This window comes from Arachis hypogaea, chromosome 13, assembly GCF_003086295.3.
Source record: "Arachis hypogaea cultivar Tifrunner chromosome 13, arahy.Tifrunner.gnm2.J5K5, whole genome shotgun sequence".
In the NCBI taxonomy this organism is placed as follows: Eukaryota; Viridiplantae; Streptophyta; class Magnoliopsida; order Fabales; family Fabaceae; genus Arachis; species Arachis hypogaea.
Window position 1 is genome coordinate 125,918,669 of NC_092048.1, and position 22,491 is coordinate 125,941,159.

At 36.2% G+C, this 22,491-nt stretch overlaps 1 protein-coding gene across 8 annotated transcripts; it reads left to right on the top strand.

Moving 5' to 3' along the window:
* Nucleotides 1-3,288: 3,288 nt before the first annotated feature.
* On the top strand, nucleotides 3,289-22,401 carry LOC112733211 (uncharacterized). 8 transcript variants are annotated; one of them, XM_025782093.3, is made up of 26 exons: nucleotides 3,289-3,578; nucleotides 4,101-4,282; nucleotides 4,396-6,546; nucleotides 6,846-6,921; nucleotides 8,191-8,329; nucleotides 8,856-9,111; nucleotides 9,206-9,682; nucleotides 9,747-9,932; nucleotides 10,051-10,344; nucleotides 10,994-11,608; nucleotides 12,311-12,707; nucleotides 12,832-12,959; nucleotides 13,458-13,628; nucleotides 13,841-14,041; nucleotides 14,555-15,103; nucleotides 15,214-15,273; nucleotides 15,372-15,682; nucleotides 16,082-16,514; nucleotides 16,908-17,375; nucleotides 17,768-17,884; nucleotides 17,976-18,097; nucleotides 18,171-18,882; nucleotides 19,057-19,311; nucleotides 19,574-19,756; nucleotides 20,052-20,393; nucleotides 21,120-22,401. In XM_025782093.3, exons 5-26 carry the CDS (start codon nucleotides 8,199-8,201, stop codon nucleotides 21,867-21,869), a joined length of 7,158 nt encoding a protein of 2,385 aa, XP_025637878.1. In that variant the 5' UTR covers nucleotides 3,289-3,578; nucleotides 4,101-4,282; nucleotides 4,396-6,546; nucleotides 6,846-6,921; nucleotides 8,191-8,198; the 3' UTR covers nucleotides 21,870-22,401. The 8 variants fall into 8 exon arrangements, with proteins under 8 accessions (XP_025637878.1, XP_072068549.1, XP_025637874.1 ...); XM_072212448.1 differs by having other exon boundaries at nucleotides 9,254-9,682; XM_025782089.3 differs by having other exon boundaries at nucleotides 3,326-3,578; nucleotides 8,207-8,329.
* The last annotated feature ends 90 nt before the right edge of the window (nucleotides 22,402-22,491 follow it).

A 22,491-nucleotide genomic window follows, 5' to 3' on the forward strand; every position in this document is an offset into this window, starting at 1 on the left:
GATAATATAGTTTGTTTCATATGGATAACAATAAGGACAGAATTTAATTGATCTTCTCAAGATATTATGTTTATATGGTGGTCTCATGAGAAGATACCATCACCTGATTCTGATACCAATTATTGAGATTATCATATTAATAATAAAAATATTTAAATTAATAAGAAACAGAGTACTAAAAAGTACTGTCAATAGGATAATAAAATCTAATAAAACAATAATGAACTAAATATTAATACTCACTTGATGATGGAGTAATATGAACTTGTATTATAATTCAGAGGCTTGAACCAAAATACAAATGATGAAACTTTTTAATACAAAGATTGCAATAAAAGCTTAAAAGTGTTTCAGAGTATGAGAGAATGTGTGTAAAATTGCGGATGATCCATATACACTTTATTTTTTGGTTTCTCATGACATACCTAATCTAGCATGTTAATGATTAATTTGTCCCCTTTTAACACTTATTTAGGTTAACTAGTAAGACCAACTCAGATTGATATAGTTATAATAATGTATATTTTTTTTTTGTTTTTCATGGTATATCCCAACTTGGTAGATCAAAGACTAATTTGCTGTGGTACTGAATTTCATTGAATGATTTGTTGTTAGCTAATGGGTTGCTGCATCTGCCTGCATGCATAAGGCGAGATTTCAACCTCCGACATTTACTTAAGTGAACTAGAAAGCTAATCATTAGATCAACCCAACTTGATTAGTTATAATAATGTATATACTATTGCAAAGGACACAATTGAGAAGGGGAGAACATTTTTTGGGGTCATGACTCATGAGTACTTATAAAACACACCACATCTCGCACACACTCTAGAGTGTAAACTAAAGTGTTTCTTTTGGTCATGTAGACTATGGGTTTTCCATTACCTCAATTGAAATACCAACCAAGAGATATATAACAAAGGAACAATTAACGAGGGATCAAAACCCAGACCCACTACTAGACTTCCAATAATTCTACCTTATTAAATAGGCTTTCTGTTTACCCAAAAGGAGAAGAGGGCTTCTTTGCCACAAAAGAAAAGAGACATACCTGTGGCGCTTCAATCTATCCCTCTCTTCTCAAGGAGGAGATTGAGGTCCACCCCCCCAAAAAAAAAAAAAAAAAAAACGGAGAAGAGGTTGGGATGTTGAGTAAGTTACATAAAAAAAATAATTTTTTAAAAGCTAATCTACATTTTTTAAAAATTCAGTTATTAAGAATATATTTGATGCAAAGATTTTTTTAATAAAATTAAAATAAAATAATATTTAAATTTTTTTTCATAAACTTCAGGAGTAAAAAGATACTTTACCCAAAAAATAAACAAATTAAAATGGTTTTTTTTAAAGGATTAAAATAATTAATCTTGTATTCTTGTTGACAACGTCTCTAAAGATATTTTTATCTAAATGACATCAGACTTGAGCAATTATAATATAATTTTTCGTATTGTATACTTCATGCAAAATAACATAGAAATGATGTGTTGTGTTCTGAATTGAGTTGTAATTATGTAATTAGTAAGTACATGAATCTATATTTTATTACTGTTATGGTTCTTCGGTTGTTTTTATATGACGGTCACGATATGATGATTTGATGACATTTATGTGGTTTACATAGTAAGACTTTCGTTTTCTCTTAATTAAAGTATTGGATTTAGATATGCTTCAGGAAAAAGAAAGTTTAGAGCTTAACAAGATTTTTCTTATGTTACGAAAAAACTTGATTTGTATTTGTATTTTTTATTTTTAATATTTTATATTTTTAAAATTTTGAGAAAAATAATAAGTGAATAAATAAATTTATTATTTTAAAATTAAAATTTATATATAAAAATAAAGTATTAAATTAATTATATGTATAAAATATATACTAAATACAAAATATACATTTAAATATATAAAATAATACATATATAAATAATAATTAATAGTTTTTTTTTATAGTACACATGATATTTTTCATAAGCTAATTAAAAAATCAAAAGATCTTTGACATTTTATTTTTTCTACCAAGAAAAAATCCTTATGTTTTATTTCCGGACAAACAATAAATGTTATTTTTAAGACAAAAAATCTTAAATAGTTATTGACAATTATGATAAAATTTTTAATAAAAAAATATTTTTAGTCTCTAATTTTTATTTTTATGAGATTAATTAATTTATTTATTAATATTTTTTTTATATTAATGGAATAAACCTACATATTTTTTTTAACAAAAAATAGGAGACTCGAACCCGCAATCTTTTAGATGAACTATAACTCATTGGCATAAACTAGGGGTGTGCATGGCCCGGTCCGGCCCGAAGACCCGGCCCGACCTCGAACACTTTAGGGGCTATTTTGGTGTGATTTCATCGAGTCTAGGGCCGGGTAAGGGTCTCAAAAATAGACCCGGTCATTATTTCGGGTCGGGTTCGGGCCATGGCTCGGGTCACCCGAAGTCGGCCCGGTGGCCCGGTCATCATACACAATTAATATTTTGTGTTATTAGTGATAGATGATGGCTATTCTTATGAGGAATTTAAGTATTGTAAACCTTAATATTTTGTTATTAGTTATTATAAGACTATAAGTTAATATTTTATGTTTAAAATGCATAAGAATGCATAATATTGTGTTATTTATATTGATTTAAATATTTAGTGTTATTAGACAATATTAGTATTGATTATGGTTATGCTTTAATTTTAGAGAAGAGTTGGTTCTTATTATATTTTTCTAAGTGAATTTTACCATGCCAAATAATGGTTGGAGTTTTGGAAATTTGGATATTTTCACATGCTAGCTTATAAGAAGGTATTAAGGTAATGTAATGTTAACGGCCCGGTTTTCACCAAGTTTTTATGCGGTATAATCGTGACCCGAAAGTGTATAGGTTTCATCGGGTTTAGGGCCGGATTCGGGTCTAATAAATAGGCCCGGTATATATTTCGAGTCGGGTCTGGGTCACATCAAACCCGGTTTCACTCGACCCATGCACACCCCTAGCATAAACCTACATAATTTATTCATTAAAAATTAATTAAAATTAATAAATTTTTTTTATTAAGAATTTTGTTATCTTTAATAAAAATTATTAAAACTGTTTAATTTTTATTTTTATTACATTTTTTAAATATATTAACTAAATTTACTCTATAAAACAAAAAAATTTAATATTTTTTTTGTTCGAGACCTCATTTGGTTCGAAAAATTTAGGCCGGCCGGATATTCACTCTATCTTTAATTAATTACAGTCAGTGAATTAAAAGAAAAGGACAATAAAAGATTAAAAGTGAGAAAATTAATTAGAAAAAGGGAGAAAAAATGAAAATGGTGAAACGAAAAAGCTGTTAAGTGAGTGGGATCGAGCAGCGAAGGAAGAAAAAGAATAGCAGAGACAGAAAGAGAGAGAGAGAGCAAGAAGCCAAGAACGCACGCACCTCTTTTCTTGTTCTCAGTTACTCTTCTCTATCATCATCGTCGTCGTCAACCCTCTCTATCGGAGCGTGCACACACGCGCACACACACGATACCTCTCACTCTGTATCCATGCATCCATCTTCTTAATCGTCGCCCCAATCCAGGTTCTCTATCCATTCTTCTTATTTTCATTTCCTTTGTGCAAATTCGAATTTCACTGCTGCTCTTCAATTCTCATGTTCAGTTCTCTCTGATTATACTTTATTTATATTTTCTTTTGGATTTTTTAAAGATTATAATCGTTTAGTTTCAATTGATTGAATCCTGACTGGTTTCGAGGTTCCGCATGTACCAGATTGCACTGCTCGATTCAACTTGCGATTTTGGTTATTTGCATGAATAAATTAAATAAAATTGAAAACAGACTTAGATAGTTAAGTCTTAACACCATCTTGCGTGTTATAGAGAATTGGAAAAAAATAACTTAATTTACGCTTATCGAAGTTTCTTGGCGTTGCAAGTCTTGTTAGATCATTATGATGGTCTTAGGAATACTGATGTTGACCGTGAAAACTGTTTGCAGTTTTATTTAAGTGTAGTTATCAGTTATCGTTACTTCTTAACTTTTGTTTTTGTTTAATTGTGATTCTTTTCCCCTTTTATTGAATCGTGTTTGGTTGAATCAGGAGCAGAATGGGTATGCCCATGGGCAGTGATGATCCTGCTATACTTAAGTTACATAAGTGGGAACCTTCCGATATTCCACTTGCGCTTTCGGAATTTCGTGAGGCTTTTCTTTCTCCCACAAGAGAGATACTGCTTTTGCATTCTTATGAAAAAGAAGCTCTTTTGCTTCCGCTGATAAAAGGTGATTGCTATTTTCGTTTTTGTTGATTTAAGTTCTGTAGTGGTCACACAGATGTTTCTGATTTGTGTTGTTAAGCTGTTGCGGTATATGCATTTGCTTTCCTTTTTATGCAGGAGAATTACATTCTAGTGCTCCGGAAAGTGGCCATGACAATGATAATCACAGTCCAGGTTCATCGACTCTTTCCTCCCAGGCATTCACTAGGCCTAGTATATCAGATTTGGTGAATGATTTACCTTGCACTTCAGGATCAGAAATCAACATTGATACTGATCCTGCTCAATTTAAGTGTCCAAGGTCCAAAAGTTACCCATTTATTAGTGATGTGAGCTCGTTGGCATGGGCACGTTGTGGAGACAGCTATGATCAGCACAGTGATGCTTCATTTAGAGAATTTCTATTTGTGTCCGGAAGACGTGGGGTGTCCATCCATGCTTTTCCCAAACTGAACAAAACCAGAGGAATTGCTCAAGCTGCAGTAGAGGGGAACTTTAGCCAAGGCAGGTGGGTGGAATGGGGGCCTGTTGCTACATTAGCTCAAAACATAGAAGTAGGAGAGTCTTCCAGACTGAGTGATGAAGGTCAGACTATAAATGGTATTGTTGGAGATAGTGGAGTTGAACTACCGAGAGGTCCTGCTGCTAAGAGATACTTGGAGTCGTTTTTCACTAAAGTTGATACTACTGGATTAGATGGTAGTATCTGGAGCAAGTTCCCTAAGAATACAGAATTTCCTTGCTCTGCAGAAGTGGTTTCATTTAACATATTTGATGGAGGTGATGTGTCTAACCAGTCAAGCTTGAGCTTGTGTGGAGATGATTCTAATTCTGATTGTTTTTCTAGTGTATTTGGTATTGAGGTTAATGGTTTCTATGAATGCCCAAGAGTGTTCTCAAGTGCTTCATATTGCTTGGTTGGGCTCTTTTTTACGTTACCGCATGATTTGTCTGGAAACATTAATGATGCAATTCAAGGAGGCAGGATAAGAAATTTACTTCTTGTAGCTAGGTTAGACTATTGGGGTATTCAGTGGGTTTCAATAGTGAAGCTAGATGAAAGAATAAACATAAGTCTGGCAAATAAGTGGATGGATTTTCAGTTTTCTGATGATCTCCTTGTTTGTCTTAGTTCTTCTGGCTTGATTGCTCTCTATGGTGCATTGTCTGGTGAACTTGTGACACAATTAAATGTTTCACATGCTTGTGGACTTAACCCTCATTTTGATATGAAAGGGTCAGAAAAGTTTTCCTTGAGTGATGGTACAGATATTAAGCAAGAGTGTGACATTAAGGCTAAGTTGTCTGATCAGCATAGTGGTTCTTTTAGGAGGTCATTCAAAAGGTTCGTTGTTGCTTCACATACCTCCCTTTTAGCTGTGGTTGATGAATGCGGTGTGATCTATGTGATTTCCTTGGGTGATTATGTGCCTGACAAGAACTATTCATATGAGAAGTTGCTTCCATATGGTCAGCAATTTGGGCTTGGAATGTTGGTTGGTTGGGGAGTTGGTGGGTATGATATAAATCGCAAAGTGGTATACTCTAATTCTTCTGGCAATGCTCGTTCTAGTGATTTGAACATGAAAAGTGAAGTGGTTTCTTTCCCAGACAAAGCTGTGGCGGCCAATGTGCTTCAGCAAATTCATGACTGCACATTTAAAGAAAAGACAGACTTGTTTGGCTCCTATTCAAGTGGATTTTCTGCTGCTGCTAAAAATGATAACAAGTTTCATGGTTCTGATTTGAATTCACTTGTTATGAGAACAATATTCCTTCCTGGTTTTAGAGTCTCTGGGGATGATTCCATTTGTTTTTCTCCTCTGGGATTTACGATTCTCTCTAGAAATAATTATGCACAAAATCAAAGAGGTTCTCTGCTTGTCCATTTTAATCTGCAAGTGAAGTTAGATGTTCATGATGACAACTTCATAGGTAGTAAATATGATGTGTGCCACTTTAATGGAAAAGAAGAAGCTATTATTGGAGAAGCACTTGGATGCATTTTCCAAGGTTCTTTATATATAGTGAAGGAAGCTGGTCTATCAGTGTATCTTCCCTCCATTTCAATTTCAACAAATTTTCTTCCTACTGAGCACATTGGTTATTGCCCATCAAGTAAGGGTTTAGGGATTTCAGACATAATAAAGGACAATGTGGAAACAAAAGAAACAATGAATAGGTTTTCTCCTTGGAAAGTTGAAATTTTGGACAGAGTTCTTCTGTATGAAGGCACTGAAGAGGCACATCGATTGTGTTCAGAAAATGGTGAGTGTTACGAAAACCAAAAAGAAAAGGATAATTCATTTTAGCCTCCCATGATGCTTTGCATGTAAAAGAGAGAGAGAGAGAGTAAGGGGGGATGTATCTGTGTGTTCTTTTACTGTTGAAACCATATGGTTTTCTGTTAAATTAGAATAACCCTGATTAGAGTAAAATAAACTTTGGATGGGATATTTATTTCTTTTATTTTTCGAAGTTTGGATAAGGTTTGTATAATAGGGTGGTGGTTAGAATTTCTTAAACATAGTTTTAGCTTCATTATTATTTATTTCCTTCTTTTTCAGGATGGGATGTCAAAGTTTCTCGCATTCGTCAGTTACAAATAGCACTGGACTACTTGAAATTTGATGAAATAGAAAGGTAAGTAGGCGAAAGTTTAGACATTGATCTAATAGGCATAGTATATTTTGAATTTGTAGTTTTGAGTTATGATATGTTGCATGTGTTCATGGATGCTTTGCGCAGCACTATTTCAAGGTGGGATAGTGCTTTGCAGAAATGTAGGAAATATTCTAGGGTGGACATTTATGCTATTTCAGTGCCTGCATTATAATTTAGTATTTTATCTGTGGTGGCAATTCACATGGACAGATGATGGGTCAAAAGGTTGGTCAGGTGCGGGGCGGCACAGTGGATTAGATGTCATTTTGTTTTTCAGGTGGTTTGACGTTGACCAAAGGCATGAAGGTTGTGTTACTTGGGAATGTAGTGTGCATAAACTTGGTCTGGGAAGCTAAATGGCTATGGAGCTTTCCTCTAGAGAGGACTTAATTATAGCACTGGGTTTTTTCAGACTTTAGAATTAGTATGGATGGATAACCAAATGGGTGGGGTACAATGGTGTGACCACTGCTGTTTGAAAATATGATTTGTTTTTTTGTTTTAGGTACAATATAATATGTATTTTTAACTCGTACATAAACACGGAATATAAAGTCCTCTCTCGGTAAGGAGCTAGCTTACTTATAATAAATATCTACATGTTCTTGAAGCATTTTTCGAATCTTTCAACATCTTGATTCTCACCTTTTGTTACACTAAGAGGGTTTGGACTATAGACGAGGCTATCTGGAAATTTAGAAGTCGAAGGATGGTCAGGTCTGCTGCCTGGACAGAAGTACTGAGTAGGATGAATTATAAGTAATATGCTGGATATTTGTAGGCTTCTTGGTGCAGCTATTTCTTGTAATTGTGCTATATGCAGCTTGGGTTCAGAAATATAATGCTTTTTGGTGCAAAATACAATTTTCATTGACAAGCAAGGTTTGTAGGATAAGATTAGCTGTTTGACTTCTTTTGGTGTAAAGCACATGATCTTTACAAAGGAATTTTCTCCTCCAATATGTTGAGAGATTTAAAAGCTTTGCTTCATTGGTATACTCTTGTTTGGTCTCGTTTAGTCTCGTTTCTTATCGTTATGTATACTTCTTTTCATGTTGATAAAATTCCTCTTTATTATAAAAGAAAACTTTGTTGTTGGAGTACATTGGTTTACATTGAATTATATTGTCGTGCATTAAACTGTTTCAGTAATAGTGAAGTTCGAGTTGAGATGGATTACATCGCTGTGCTTATGTAATATTAGCGTTTTTTAACAGCAAAAATTATCTAATGAAATTCACTTTCCAGTTTTATTGATGAACAGATCTTTGGAAATGCTTGTGGATGTGAATCTAGCAGAAGAGGGGATTTTGAGGTTGCTCTTTGCTGCAGTTTTTCTCATTGTTAACAAAAATGGAAATGATAGCGAAACTTCTGCTGCTTCAAGGTAAATTTATTTGCATGTTGCAACTCTTAGCTTTGTTATGAATCATTCATAATTTATTATATAAACCTATTTGCTAATTGTAAGACATGATGTCATCTGTGTTAAATATATAGAGTAGAGGTCTATTCTGGCATTCTAATTATATATGTGACATCACATTGGTCTTTTAGCTTTTGTTTAGTTTCCTTCAGATGGCTATCTTTACGGATTTTTTGTATAAAAAAGTTGTAAGAGTGTTTCAGAATTTTGGAACTACTTGAATTTCCTTATGGCTAGTTTGTTTAGGACAGCTACATTGGATGAGAAAACTGAAATTAGGTGAGTTTTGAAGGTCCCTTTAGGAATTAACCAAGTTCTTTTTCTTATTCATATTCTTTCAGATTTGTTGTGCTTTCTCCTTTAGTACAGTACATTTGAAAGGAGAAAATAAATTGTTAGAAAAATTAGTGGATATTACTCAACCTTTTTGAGTTATAGGTTTTTTCATCTGATTTATGATATCTCGTTTCTTGTGGTGAACATTTAGGCTTCTTGCACTGGCTACTTCCTTTGCAACCAGGATGCTTCGTAAATATGGAATGATACAACATAAAAGAGATATGATCATTGCAGAGGGCTTTAACAAAACAGAATTACTCTCTCTTCCCCCTATTGAACCAGTTAAACTGCAAGCAGAAGTGGATTTTGCTCGAAAACTTCGTGAGATGGCTCATTTCTTGGAGATCATACGCAACCTGCAATGTAGGCTTAGATCGAAATTCCAAAGGGCCAGTCAAGGATTGGTATGGTTTTGAATGATTCTGTTTCTTGGATTACTATTTAAATTGATTGCATTGTTTCTCCTGAAAATTAGTACTATCTTGTTGCTAATTACAGGCTACTATCGGAGAAGAGTCATCTTTAATTTGTACTGATATGTTGCAGGAAGAATCCCAACTTTCAGTTCATGCTTCAGATTTAGTGTCATTGGACATGTTGAACCAAAATGAGCTTTCCTTACCTCTACCTGCTCCTGGTAGTGACAACAACGAAAACCTTGCACTAGTGCCTGTTGATTCAAAATCTCCTTTGGTCTCGGAAGAGTTTGGTGAAGTATCCCCTTTAGGAGGAAATTCTGAAAAGAAAGTTTTGCCTGTGGAAAATCCGAAAGAGATGATGGCACGCTGGAATGTAGATAATCTGGACCTTAAAAATGTGGTTAAAGATGCTCTGCTCTCTGGTCGTCTGCCTTTGGCAGTACTTAAACTGCATCTTCATCAATCGGAAAATTTTGTTGCTGGCAAAGAGCCTCATGATACTTTCACTGAAGTCCGTGATATTGGCAGAGCTGTTGCTTATGACTTATTTTTGAAGGTAGTTATTTTACTCTCGTTAGCTTTCATAAAAAAATAATGTGACTAATACTATGATTACACAGGGTGAAACTGAGCTTGCTGTTTCAACACTTCAAAGACTTGGAGAGAACATCGAATCCTGTCTCAAGCAACTTTTGTTTGGCACTGTAAGGAGATCTTTGCGGGCCCAGATTGCTGAGGAATTGAAAAGATATGGTTATCTAGGACCATATGAGTGGAAGATATTGGAAGATATGTCATTGATTGAGGTATGTGGAATTTATGCCTTATTTTGTGCTCAAGTGTAGTTAACTAATCGATAGAGGAATTTGCATTATCTAAGACTTGCAATCTTATTCGTTCCTTCCCGTGCATGTGTGTGAGAAGAGTCTTTATCCTAGCAGCAGTTTCTGGAAAACATATCATGGGCGGCTAAGAGAGAATGGTACTTCATCAGAGTCTGTTTTGCCGATGGAAAATAGACTACAGCTCTTGCATAACCATTCATTTGATAGCCTTGTCATTGAATGTGGGGAGATTGATGGAATTGTCTTGGACTCATGGATGAATATCAATGGAAGTACATCTTCTGTAGAAGTTGATGAAGATGAGGCTCATGTTGGATATTGGGCTGCTGCTGCTATCTGGTTTGATACCTGGGAGCAAAGAACCATTGATCGTGTAAGTTGATTCTGTGCGTTCATGTCTGTATTGATGATATATATTTTTACACTGAATTTTGATGACACCAAAGATGATGGTCACATGTTCCCCCTTGAATACACTTTTTTGTTGGGTTCTAAACCAATTTTCTTGTCAATTTACATTTACTTATTGAAAGAAAGACTGGGGTGAATGTCTCATACAAGTTCTTAGAAATTGGACTCTTATGCCTAGTTGGAAGTTTGCTATGATATACTGCATCACATAGAACTTCTCATTTGTCCATTTGTCTCTTCAAGTTTGAGTACTCAACTCCAACCTGTACATTGTAAGATTTCCTTTCGAATTCTTGAAAGTTGCTTTGGTTTGAACTTCTCATAAAAAATATTTCTTGATCCATTCACTAGCTTTGCCCTAGGTATTTTGGGTTATTAACCTAATGTTGGGGATATTGGCTTTGGTTTGTAGCTTAGCTAATGAGTGTTGAAGGGGATTGCTGTTACTGATTTACAGAGGGACTAGGCTGCTATTGCTCACTGCTTGCTGCTAGTCTTTCTTAATATTTTGTTTTTTCGTTAGAAGTGAAATAAATCTGTATACCTTCTAAACACGAAAACTCTTCCTTTTCAGTTACTCTTGCATTATTTATTCATCTTTGTGTTTACAGATGATATTGAATCAATCATCTCCTTCGGGAATATCTTTACTGTGGGAATCACAACTTGAATATCATGGGGGTCGCAATAATTGGAAAGAAGTATCTGAACTGTTGGACATGATACCGGCATATGCCATATCTGCTGGAAGCCTTCAACTCAATTTGGATGTTTTGCAAACTACTTCGTCTTTAGGATGCAATATGAAGGCTTCTAATTACGGAAGTTTCTTAGGCTCTCTTGAAGAATTGGATTCTGTATGCATGGAAGTGCCAGATATCCAAATATATCAGTTTTCACCTGATATTTGCTCTGGGTGGTTGAGAATGCTCATGCAGGAAAAGCTTGCAAAAAGATTTATATTTTTGAAAGAATATTGGGAAGGAACAATGGAGATGGTTGCTCTTTTGGCTCGGGCAGGTTTCGTATCTGATCAAGATAAGATTTTGTTGGACAATGATCTTATTGAGACCTTATCAGATAGAGATGGAACTGTACATGCTATGCATAAAATATTTGTGCATCACTGTGCACAATATAATTTGCCAAGTCTTTTGGACCTTTACCTTGATTGTCATAGTTTGGTCCTTGATCGTGATTCCCTTCTTGCATTACAGGAAACTGCAGTAAGTTTCGTAGTTTCCATTGAGTGTTATTGTAATTTGGTTTGATCAATTCTAATTGTTTGTTCTCTCATTCTTTCTTCAAATTACTACGCTAGTATGAGCTAGGTTCTGTTGTTTTACACTATAGTGAACTCATTCAGATGTGGTGTAAAATGTTTACAAGGAATATGGAGGATAAGGCATGCTTAGTAACAGAAAAGTAAAATAAAACCCAAGACAATAAGTCTCTATCTCAATTAATATCCTTACATTTAAGAGGCTTTATTATGGAGATTTCTGTGGAAGTTTTCTGCAATATCCCTTATTCACTATTATTTTCTTCATTAAGTTAAGCATCTTTAAAACTTCTAGAAGTATGTAATTCTGTTCCATGTTTACTCTTTTCTTCCTATTCATGAGAGGTAATCTCTAGTGTGTGCAATACCAAGAGATCTCTTGCTAGCACTACCTCTCAAATCCTTATACTTTTCTTCATTTGCCGAGCTGTTATTTGCATAGAGATTTGCATTTCAAGCCTTTTGTAGCGTCTGTTATTCTTTTTATCAATATGCCTTTCATGTAATTATGCTTCTTGTTTCCCCCTTGTGGCTACGATGCATACATTGTTCTTATACTTAAAGGTTTGTCCTTTGTGGTGAAGTGTCTTATAACGTTCTTTTATCTATTGCTTGTTGATGCTTAATACATTGCATCTAAAAACAGGTTGATTGTCAATGGGCAAAATGGCTGCTCTTATCAAGAGTTAAGGGGTGTGAGTACGAGGCTTCACTTGCTAATGCTCGCTCAATTATGTCACAAAATTTGGTTCCTGGAAGTGGCCTCAGTGTTATGGATTTAGATGAAATAATTCGAACTGTTGATGACATTGCTGAAGGAGGGGGAGAAATGGCAGCTCTAGCAACCCTGATGCATGCTGCTTTGCCAATTCAAAGCTGTTTGAATAGTGGTGGTGTAAATATGCATATCAATTCCTCTGCCCAGTGCACATTGGAGAATCTTAGGCCAACTTTGCTACGGTTCCCAACATTGTGGCGCACGCTTGTAGGAGCATGTCTTGGACAAGATACAATGAGCTTGTTGGTTCCTAAAGCAAAAACTGGTTAGCCATTAACCTCATTTGTTGGGTAACTCCTGCCCCAACCCCTTATCCTCAGTTTCATTGGCACTTAAGCTAACTTTTTTCTCTTTTGCATCAATTTGCCTATCACAATTTTGTAATACAGCTTTATCAGATTATCTTAGTTGGCGTGATGACAATTTTTTCTCTACTGGACGTGATACTTCACTTCTACAAATGCTTCCATGCTGGTTTCCTAAGCCCATTCGGAGATTAATACAACTTTATGTGCAGGTAAATTTTGCTTTCCTTTTTGAATGACTGAATTCCTTTGCAATCTTCTCTACAATATTTTGTCTTAATTCAATTCATGTTATACCTGTCTGGTGTTGTTTCCTTTAAGAATACCGTTTGTTTTACATGTCCTTTCAGTGATTGGCAGACAGCTTCATTACTGATCTTCTGTTCTCTCTTAGTTTGTTTATTCATGTGTCGTATGGTGAAAGAGAAAAACAGAGAACTATATTTATTTGAGGAGTAAATTTTCACTGTCGAACCATGTATAGACAGTCAATATTAGAAGTTATTAAATTAAAGGTCGCATGATGTGGCAAAAAATCTCATGGCTCTATATTTTAAATATTAATTTTGAACATTCATGTCAAGTCTAATAGTCAAGATTTACTCCTTTGACGGTCAGTTAACTCCTCTTCATGTAGTTTGAACTTTGAATGTTCTTGTATACAAACACAGTTATGGAACCCAAGTTATCTAGGTTTGGTTATATTACAGGGTCCTATTGGATGCCAATCCTTTTCAGGGTTTCCTACTGGGGAAACTTTGCTACACAGAGACATTGATTTATTCATAAATGCTGATGTACATGCTGAGATAAGTGCAATTTCTTGGGAGGCAACTATCCAAAGACACATTGAGGAAGAACTACATGGCCCTTTACTCGAGGTATGTACATTGATTGCTTCTTTTTCTACTTTGTATATCTTCTAGTTGTTCTTTTTTCTCGAATTACCTTTCCCAATATTATGTGCTATTATCCTCCTATATTTCTTGCTACAAGAATGTTAACAGCTTCCAACAACGCTCCTCTTCACCATTATCATTCAGTAATTGGATAATGTTGTTTTGTATATCAAGAATTCTGATCAAATTTTCAGGAAAATGGCCTTGGACTTGAGCACCATTTGCACCGTGGACGTGCTTTGGCAGCTTTCAACCAGATCCTTGGCCATAGAGTTCAAAATATGAAGTCTGAAGAGGAGGCCGGTGCTTCAGCTCATGGACAAGCAAGCATTCAATTAGATGTCCAGACTATTCTTTCACCACTTGAGCAAAGTGAAGAGACTCTGCTTTCATCTGTATGTTTTTCTCCTTGCTTTCTTCTTTTGAAAAAAACAAATTGGGTTATGTACTTTACCTGAGGCAAAATTGAAATAAATCAGTGCATTGAGCATTGTTGAAAAAAAAAAAATTAATACAAAAAACTTCACTTGATAAGTAGAAATTTGATTGACATCACTCCGAAGTCATGCTTCAAATGAATTTATTTGTCTAAATCCAGTTCAATCTAAAAGCTTAAAGCAGCTATTACATGAAAAACATCCTTCTGCAAGTGTCCTTTGAGCTTTAAGCATGGGTAGGATAATCCACTTTACCTTGTGCCAACATTTGATTTGATTATGAAGAATGGGGATTGGAAAGATTTTTCACCTTAGAGTTTTCTCGTGATTTATGTTTGACAACCTGCAAAACAGTCTTAATATATTTTGCACTAGATCATATAAACTGCTTTTTATATGATTTTACCAAAAAGATGGTTCTCATAGAAATTTTAAATGATAAACTTAAAATTGTGCTGCTTGAATTGTCAGGTTTTGCCAATTGCTATTATGCATTTTGAGGATTCTATGCTTGTTGCCTCATGCACTTTTCTTCTGGAGCTATGTGGTCTGTCAGCCAGCATGTTGCGCACTGATATTGCTGTGCTAAAGCGAATTTCTTCTTTCTACACATTAAGTGAAGATAATGAAAATCTCAGGCAATTATCACCCAAGGGATCTATGTTTCATGCAAGATCCCATGAAGGTGACTTGACTGAGTCTCTTGCTCGAGCCTTAGCTGATGAATATTTGCACAAGGATTCTGCAGTAAATTCTACTGGGAATGGAGCTTCAGGTAGACAACCTTCTCGGGCTCTTATGCTTGTCTTGAACCATTTGGAAAAAGCAAGCCTTCCGCTGATTATAGATGGAAATACATATGGGTCTTGGCTGCTAACTGGAAATGGTGATGGAGCACAGTTAAGGTCTGAACGAAAGGCTGCTAGCCAGCGCTGGAGTTTGGTAACAAATTTTTGTAGGATGCATCAGCTTCCCCTAAGTACAAAGTATCTTGCTTTATTAGCTAGAGATAATGACTGGGTATGTAGCTACTTCTCTTCCCCCCACCCTGAAAATACATTTTTCCTTTTTTTTTTTAATTTTACTTGAACTGTAATGGTATGGTATGATTTATCTTTTGCTCTTGTCAGGTTGAATTTTTGTCTGAAGGTCAGATTGGGGGATATTCTTTTGATACAGTGGTCCAAGTGGTGAGTCTTGCTTCCTGCTCTAGTTCATGTCAAAAAGTTTGAATGGATAAGTTATGTTATAGTGAAGATTTCAACCTCTGTTCTTGTTTCAATGCTAGGCATCAAAGGAGTTTAGTGATCCACGTCTGAGACTTCATATGATGACAGTTTTGAGAGCAATGCAATCAAAGAAAAAGGCAACCTCACCAGAGAAAGGTGATGAAACAACCTTTCCTAATGAAAACATGTGTGTTCCAGTTGAACTCTTCCAGATATTAGCAGAATGTGAAAAACACAAAGGTCCTGGAGAAGCTCTCTTGACAAAAGCAAAAGAGTTGTCCTGGTCAATTTTGGCAATGGTGGCTTCATGTTTCCCTGATGTCTCACCATTGTCATGCCTGACAGTTTGGTTGGAAATTACTGCAGCAAGGTGACTGGAATTGTCTTTTAAGTAATTAATGTTTTCACGTTCATAATTATATTCATGTGATTTTCATCATGATGTATTTTTATAATGTTCTGCATTTCTTCTGTGAGTAGGTTGCAGTCCTGCACTATTTAGTCCTACTCTGACTAATCTGAAATTGTTTATTTTGAATACATATATGATGAAATCGATGCTCTATATGTTTTCGATCTTTAAAGAGAAAAATCATGCCTATGCTTATTGACATTGTGTCCATTTTTTGAAATACCTGATAAAGCAATAACATTTTTTAGCCAGCTCCACCTAGTGGAATATCCATGTGCAGCACATGCATACTCAAACATGTGCTGAAACTAGAAACTAATTCAATGATTCAAACTCATTATCTATATCTATGGACAGAGAAACTTCATCGATCAAGGTGCATAATATTGCTTCCCAGATTGCAGATAATGTTGGAGCAGCTGTAAATGCAACCAATTCCTTGCCTGTAGGTGATAGAGTTCTTACGTTTCATTACAATAGGCAGAGTCCCAAGCGTCGACGGTTAATAACACCCATTACAGTCGACTCATCTACTTCTGTAATATCTGAGATCTCAAGTACTTCTATGGGTCCAAAAATATTTGATTCCCAAGGTAAGTCTATCGAGAATGAAAGAGATGTAGGACAGACGGGAGGTATAATTGTTGCAAGTGAATCCAATGAAAGGCCAGCTTCTCTTTCCAAGATGGTTGCAGTGCTTTGTGAACAACAATTGTTCTTGCCTTTGCTAAGGGCATTCGAGATGTTCCTTCCATCATGTCCATTGCTGCCATTCATTCGTGCCCTTCAGGTAAGCTAGCTAATCCAAAATGCTTCTGATTCATGTAGTGATGTATAGTGGAGACTGGAGAATTCTATTCTGTCTGTGTGTGCTATCATTGGGCAAGTGCTATCAAAATTCTTGGTAATGATGATGCAGTTCTTTATACTTGTGGCTTGACCCTCTTTCTCTCATGTTGTTCCTTTTGCCATATTTAATTTAAAAAAAAATGATTAAAGAGAAAGACTATCATACAAAGAAAGAGGGCAAGAAATCCTGTCTAGAAAGCATTGGATGCTTTGACTGGCATTTTGCATCTTAATTGGATTTGTGCATTGGATTAGGCCTTTTGTATCCGGCATTAGTTTTTTTTTTTCCTTTTGGATATCTTCCGTGCAATACTGATATCCCCTCTTTGGTCAGGCATTTTCACAAATGCGCCTCTCAGAAGCTTCTGCTCATTTGGGTTCCTTTTCAGCACGAATTAAAGAGGAACCGATGTACTCACAGGCAAATGTGGGACGAGAAGGACAGATTGGAACATCATGGATTAGTTCTACAGCTTCAAAAGCTGCTGATGCAGTGCTTTCAACTTGCCCCTCTCCGTATGAGAAAAGATGCTTAATGCAACTTCTTGCCTCCACTGACATTGGTGATGGTGGACTTGCTGCGGCGCACTACCGAAGGGCTTATTGGAAAATTAATTTAGCAGAACCTATGCTTCGTAAAGATAATGTGTTGCATTTTGATAATGAAACTGCAGATGATGCTTCACTGTTGTCTGCACTAGAAAATAATAGGCAGTGGGAGCAAGCAAGGAACTGGGCCAAGCAGTTGGAGGCCAGTGGAACCCCCTGGAAATCTTCATTGCATCATGTCACTGAGTCTCAGGTAGTATTTATAATTGAAAACCTGCTTGTGACATTCTACAGTTCTTACAAACTGTGACCTCAATTTTGGGGAAGTCTTGAACCAATCTTAAAATCTTCATGTTTATGTTTACAAATTTCACTATTTAATGACTACTTGAACAGCTATTTGGGTTCATAGATAATTTGTAGGCTGAATTAACTTAACATTTGCTCTAAGTATGAGCTCCAATGGAGCTTTATTATTATTATTATTATTATTATTATTATTATTATTATTATTATTATTATTGTTGTTGTTGTTGTTGTTGTTGTTGTTGTTACCGTGATGAATAGTGGCAATTTGTGTCATATTTTTGCAAATATGTCTCACCTCTTTTCCTCAACTTTCTTTGCCCCTTATACAAATTCTAGGCTGAATCTATGGTAGCCGAGTGGAAGGAGTTTCTTTGGGACGTGCCAGAAGAGAGGGTTGCTTTATGGAGCCACTGTCACACACTATTCATCAGATACTCCTTCCCTTCTCTTCAAGTGTGTTTGGTTTCTAGTACCTGTTGTAAAGTTCAATTAAACATATATGCTACGTTTTTTCTTAATGTTTATATCCATTTAATGATTGTAGGCTGGGTTATTTTTCCTTAAACATGCTGAAGCTGTTGAGAAAGATCTGCCTGCAAGGGAGCTTCATGAAATTTTATTGCTTTCTCTGCAATGGTTGAGTGGGATGATAAGCCTTTCCAGCCCGTATGGAACATATCAGATTTACTTTTTGAACTTCTGTTAATATCTTTACTTATCTTGTTGCTCAATTTTTCAGTGTCTGCCCATTGCATCTTCTGCGTGAAATTGAAACCAAAGTATGGCTTTTAGCGGTTGAATCTGAGAGCCAGGTAAAGAGTGAAGGAGACTTCAATTTTACCTTTTCCGTCAGGGAGAATGCTATCAAGAATGAATCCAGTATTATTGACCGAACTGCAACCATAATAGCAAAGATGGACAACCATATAAATTCAATGAGGAATAGAATTGATAACCAAATCCCTTACAAGAATCAAGTAGTGGATGCTGGCCTCTCAACTACTTTTGGTGGTGGTTCAAAGACAAAAAGAAGGGGCAAAGGATACATGCAATCAAGACGCCCACCTCTTGAAACAGCAGATAAAAGTGCTGATAGTGATGATGGATCTAGTGCCCACTGTTTCAAAAATGAGTTGCAGTTGAATGAAGAGAACCTAAAACTGGAAATGTCATTTTCTAGGTGGGACGAAAGGGTTGGAGCAGCAGAGCTGGAAAGAGCTGTACTATCTTTATTGGAATTTGGGCAAATTACTGCAGCCAAGCAACTGCAATTTAAGTTCTCTCCTGAAGAAATACCATCTGAATTTAAACTTGTAGATGCGGCCTTGAAGCTTGCTGCTATTTCAACTCCTCCCAGCAATGTATCTTTGTCAATGCTTGACGAAGAAGTGCGTTCAGTTATACAAACACATGGTCTACTGAAGGGCAAGCACCATGTGGACCCACTGCAGGTTCTTATCTAACCACCCTCCTCTACCTAAAAATACACACACATACGTGTACGCGCACACGCGTGCACTATTTTTCCTGCTGTATTTTGCCAATTAGTTTCCTTTGAAAAATTTTTAAAGATGTTGACATGATATGTGTATTGATAAAATATTGTGGACATACAATGATGCTAGGTTCTGGAGTCTTTGGTGGCCATTTTTACAGAAGGCAGTGGGCGCGGGTTATGTAAGAGAATAATAGCAGTTATAAAAGCTGCAAACACCTTGGGACTCTCATTTTTTGAGGCGTTCAACAAGCAACCAATTGAACTGCTACAGCTCCTTTCTCTTAAAGCACAGGAGTCATTTGAGGAGGCAAACATGCTGGTGCAGACTCATCCAATGCCAGCGTCAAGCATTGCTCAAATACTTGCAGAATCTTTCCTAAAGGTTTGGTTCTTTATTATCTTCAATTGTGTGCGTGTTTTTCCCCTTTTATGGGTATATTGTCAATGTTGAATATGTTAAAATCTGCTTATTGCCTGTCCCAATGAAGTAAAGAAATTAACCAGGATTTTTGAACTGGCATCATTTTTGGTTGTAGGTTTATTCATATGTCAATGTTGGGTTAAAAAACTGTTTATATATACAATTTGTGTAGATTCTAAGAGTTCATAATACAATATTTCTGTATACAATTTATATTGTTCAGGGTGTGTTGGCTGCACATCGTGGAGGGTATATGGATTCACAAAAGGAAGAAGGACCTGCTCCATTGCTGTGGAGATTTTCAGATTTCTTGAAGTGGGCAGAGCTTTGTCCCTCTGAACCAGAAATTGGGCATGCTTTAATGCGTTTGGTGATTACTGGACAGGAGATACCACATGCTTGTGAGGTATCACAATGATAGTTGTCAGTTGTACATATTTTTACCAGAAACTTGGTACCATTATCAGATGATCGTGTTTTCAACTTTCTGTCCTCTTTCTCCAATAAAATTGTAATTTCCATTAATATCTTTTCAATGCCCCCTTCTTTTACATTGCTATTGTGCTCAGCCTTATTCTTTAAGCAGATAATCATTTTGAAGCTGTAACATGAAGTAAAAATAAAGATTCATTGTTGCAAAGTCACTCCATTATTTTGAAGCTGGCTAACTCGTTCTGCCTGATGAAATTGACATTTTTCAGGTTGAGCTTCTTATTCTGTCCCACCATTTCTACAAGTCATCTGCATGCCTTGATGGAGTTGATGTCCTCGTAGCTCTTGCTGCAACTAGGGTTGATGCTTATGTATTGGAGGGTGATTTTTCATGTTTGGCTCGATTAATAACCGGGGTTGGAAACTTTTATGCTCTCAATTTCATTCTTGGCATTCTCATAGAAAACGGTCAGTTGGATCTTCTGCTCCAGAAGTATTCTGCTGCTGCAGACACCAACACAGGCACTGCTGAGGCTGTCAGAGGATTTCGAATGGCTGTTCTTACATCTTTGAAGCATTTCAACCCTAATGACCTTGATGCATTTGCTATGGTCAGTATTTCCTTCTGTTGGTAAAATGGCAACTGTTACAATGTTGTCAGTGTAGCATATAAATATATATTAATTAATGATTGTATGCTGTAAAGTGCTAACATATAAACTTATATCAAAAGTTGTATAATTGATAACCTTTTGCCTTAGAGGATATTTCCTCTAATGCCTGCCACTTGTATATCCATGATCAAGTTATAAAGCTGGAATACCCTTCTTTTTCTTTTGGTATTCGTCCTGCTTTGTAAGATATGAATACATTTTTGGTCTTGGCATATTCTATAGGTTTAATTACTCTGTTGGTCCCTATAGTTTCGCGAAATTTTCAATTAGCTCCCTATATTTTTTTTCCTTTTAATTGGGTCGTTGCACCAATTTTTTTTTTCAATTGGGTCCCTCTTGGTAGTAATTGGCTTAATTGTATAGGGACCCAATTAAAAAAAAAATTGGTACATGGACTCAAATAAAAGGAAAAAAAAAAGTGTAGAGACTCAATTAAAAAAAAATTTGGTGCAAGGACTCAATTAAAATGAAAAAAAGTATAGGGACTCGATTAAAAAAAGTGCAGCGACTTGAAAGGTGGACAAGTTGCTTTTTTGCAGTTGCTCAGATTCTTTTCTTGTTTCTCTCTTTCTCAAAGTCTGATTTAACATCTTTCAAAGCTCAAGCTAACTTTTGATTAAAAAATGTGTTAATTTATTGATTATGGTTTTGTGCTCTTTATAGGTCTACAGTCATTTTGATATGAAACATGAGACAGCTGCTCTTTTAGAGTCACGAGCACAGCAATCGTGTGAACAGTGGTTCCGCCGCTATGACATGGACCAGAATGAGGATTTATTGGATTCCATGCGCTACTTCATTGAAGCTGCTGAAGTTCACTCTTCCATTGATGCTGGCAACAAAACACGAAGCAATTGTGCACAGGCTTCCCTTCTGTCCTTGCAAATTCGAATGCCTGATTTCCAGTGGCTTAATCTATCAGAAACCAATGCTAGACGAGCTTTGGTTGAGCAATCTCGTTTTCAAGAGGCTTTAATTGTAGCTGAAGCTTATAACCTAAACCAACCAAGTGAGTGGGCTTTAGTACTCTGGAACCAGATGCTCAAACCTGAAGTGATGGAGGAATTTGTGGCAGAGTTCGTTGCAGTTCTACCTCTTCAGCCGTCAATGCTGATTGATTTAGCTAGATTCTATAGAGCTGAAGTGGCTGCCAGAGGGGACCAATCTCATTTCTCTGTCTGGCTTACAGGTGGAGGCTTGCCAGCCGAGTGGGCTAAATATTTAGGAAGATCATTCAGGTGCCTATTGAAACGAACAAGGGACTTGAAGTTGCGGATGCAATTGGCTACACTGGCAACTGGATTTGGTGATGTAATTGATGCATGCAAGGAGGAATTGGATAACGTCCCTGACAATGCGGCACCACTAGTGTTGAGGAAGGGTCATGGGGGAGCTTACCTCCCTTTAATGTAAAACTTTATACTGTTTGGACAAACCACATTGAGCAGGAAGGTGGTTCGACCATGGGCTTCTGCCGATATGAAGTCAGTTAGTGTATTGCTGAAAACATTGAAGGATGCTGAACAGAACAAACCAGAAAAAGCAAAAAAAGGCTGGACAAAATGGAAATTGGATGGTTAGTTGATTGATCAGGCTGAGGTCCTTATACATATCTTTTGGGGTTGAGAATATGATTGATGGTTGTATATTAGGCCAACTGTATCTGTAGCTCATTCTTGTAAGAACCATTCTAGTTTTGTTTTCTCCATTTTTTTAAAAAAGTTGGTTGGGGTCTTAGTGCTCAGGGGGTTTACAGGGTGGAGAGGTAGTTTATTGTCTGTTTTGAGGCCTGTAGAATAGAATGTTCCATTGGTTACCATTTCTCTTCATTTTGGCTCTAAAAGTGTATAGTTGTCATTCTTGTACATCGACATAGAATTCCAGTTAGTGGTTTATTTGGAAAGGAATATTTCGAATTTTCGATCCAACAACCCGTTGGACAAAATTTGTTGGTGAACAGAGCACTGTTTCTTTGTCTTCCCTATCACGACAAAGATATCACCTGTAGGGGGTCACTGCACCGCCTGATCAGTGG

Bases quoted from the DNA above. Each gene is read 5' to 3' on its own strand.
- LOC112733211 (XM_025782089.3), top strand. From the start codon at position 4,108: ATGGGTATGCCCATGGGCAGTGATGATCCTGCTATACTTAAGTTACAT. The intron at 9,933-10,050 runs GTATGTGGAATT...GTGTGTGAGAAG, and splicing joins AAGATATGTCATTGATTGAG to AGTCTTTATCCTAGCAGCAG. The intron at 15,683-16,081 runs GTGACTGGAATT...ATCTATGGACAG, and splicing joins TTGGAAATTACTGCAGCAAG to AGAAACTTCATCGATCAAGG.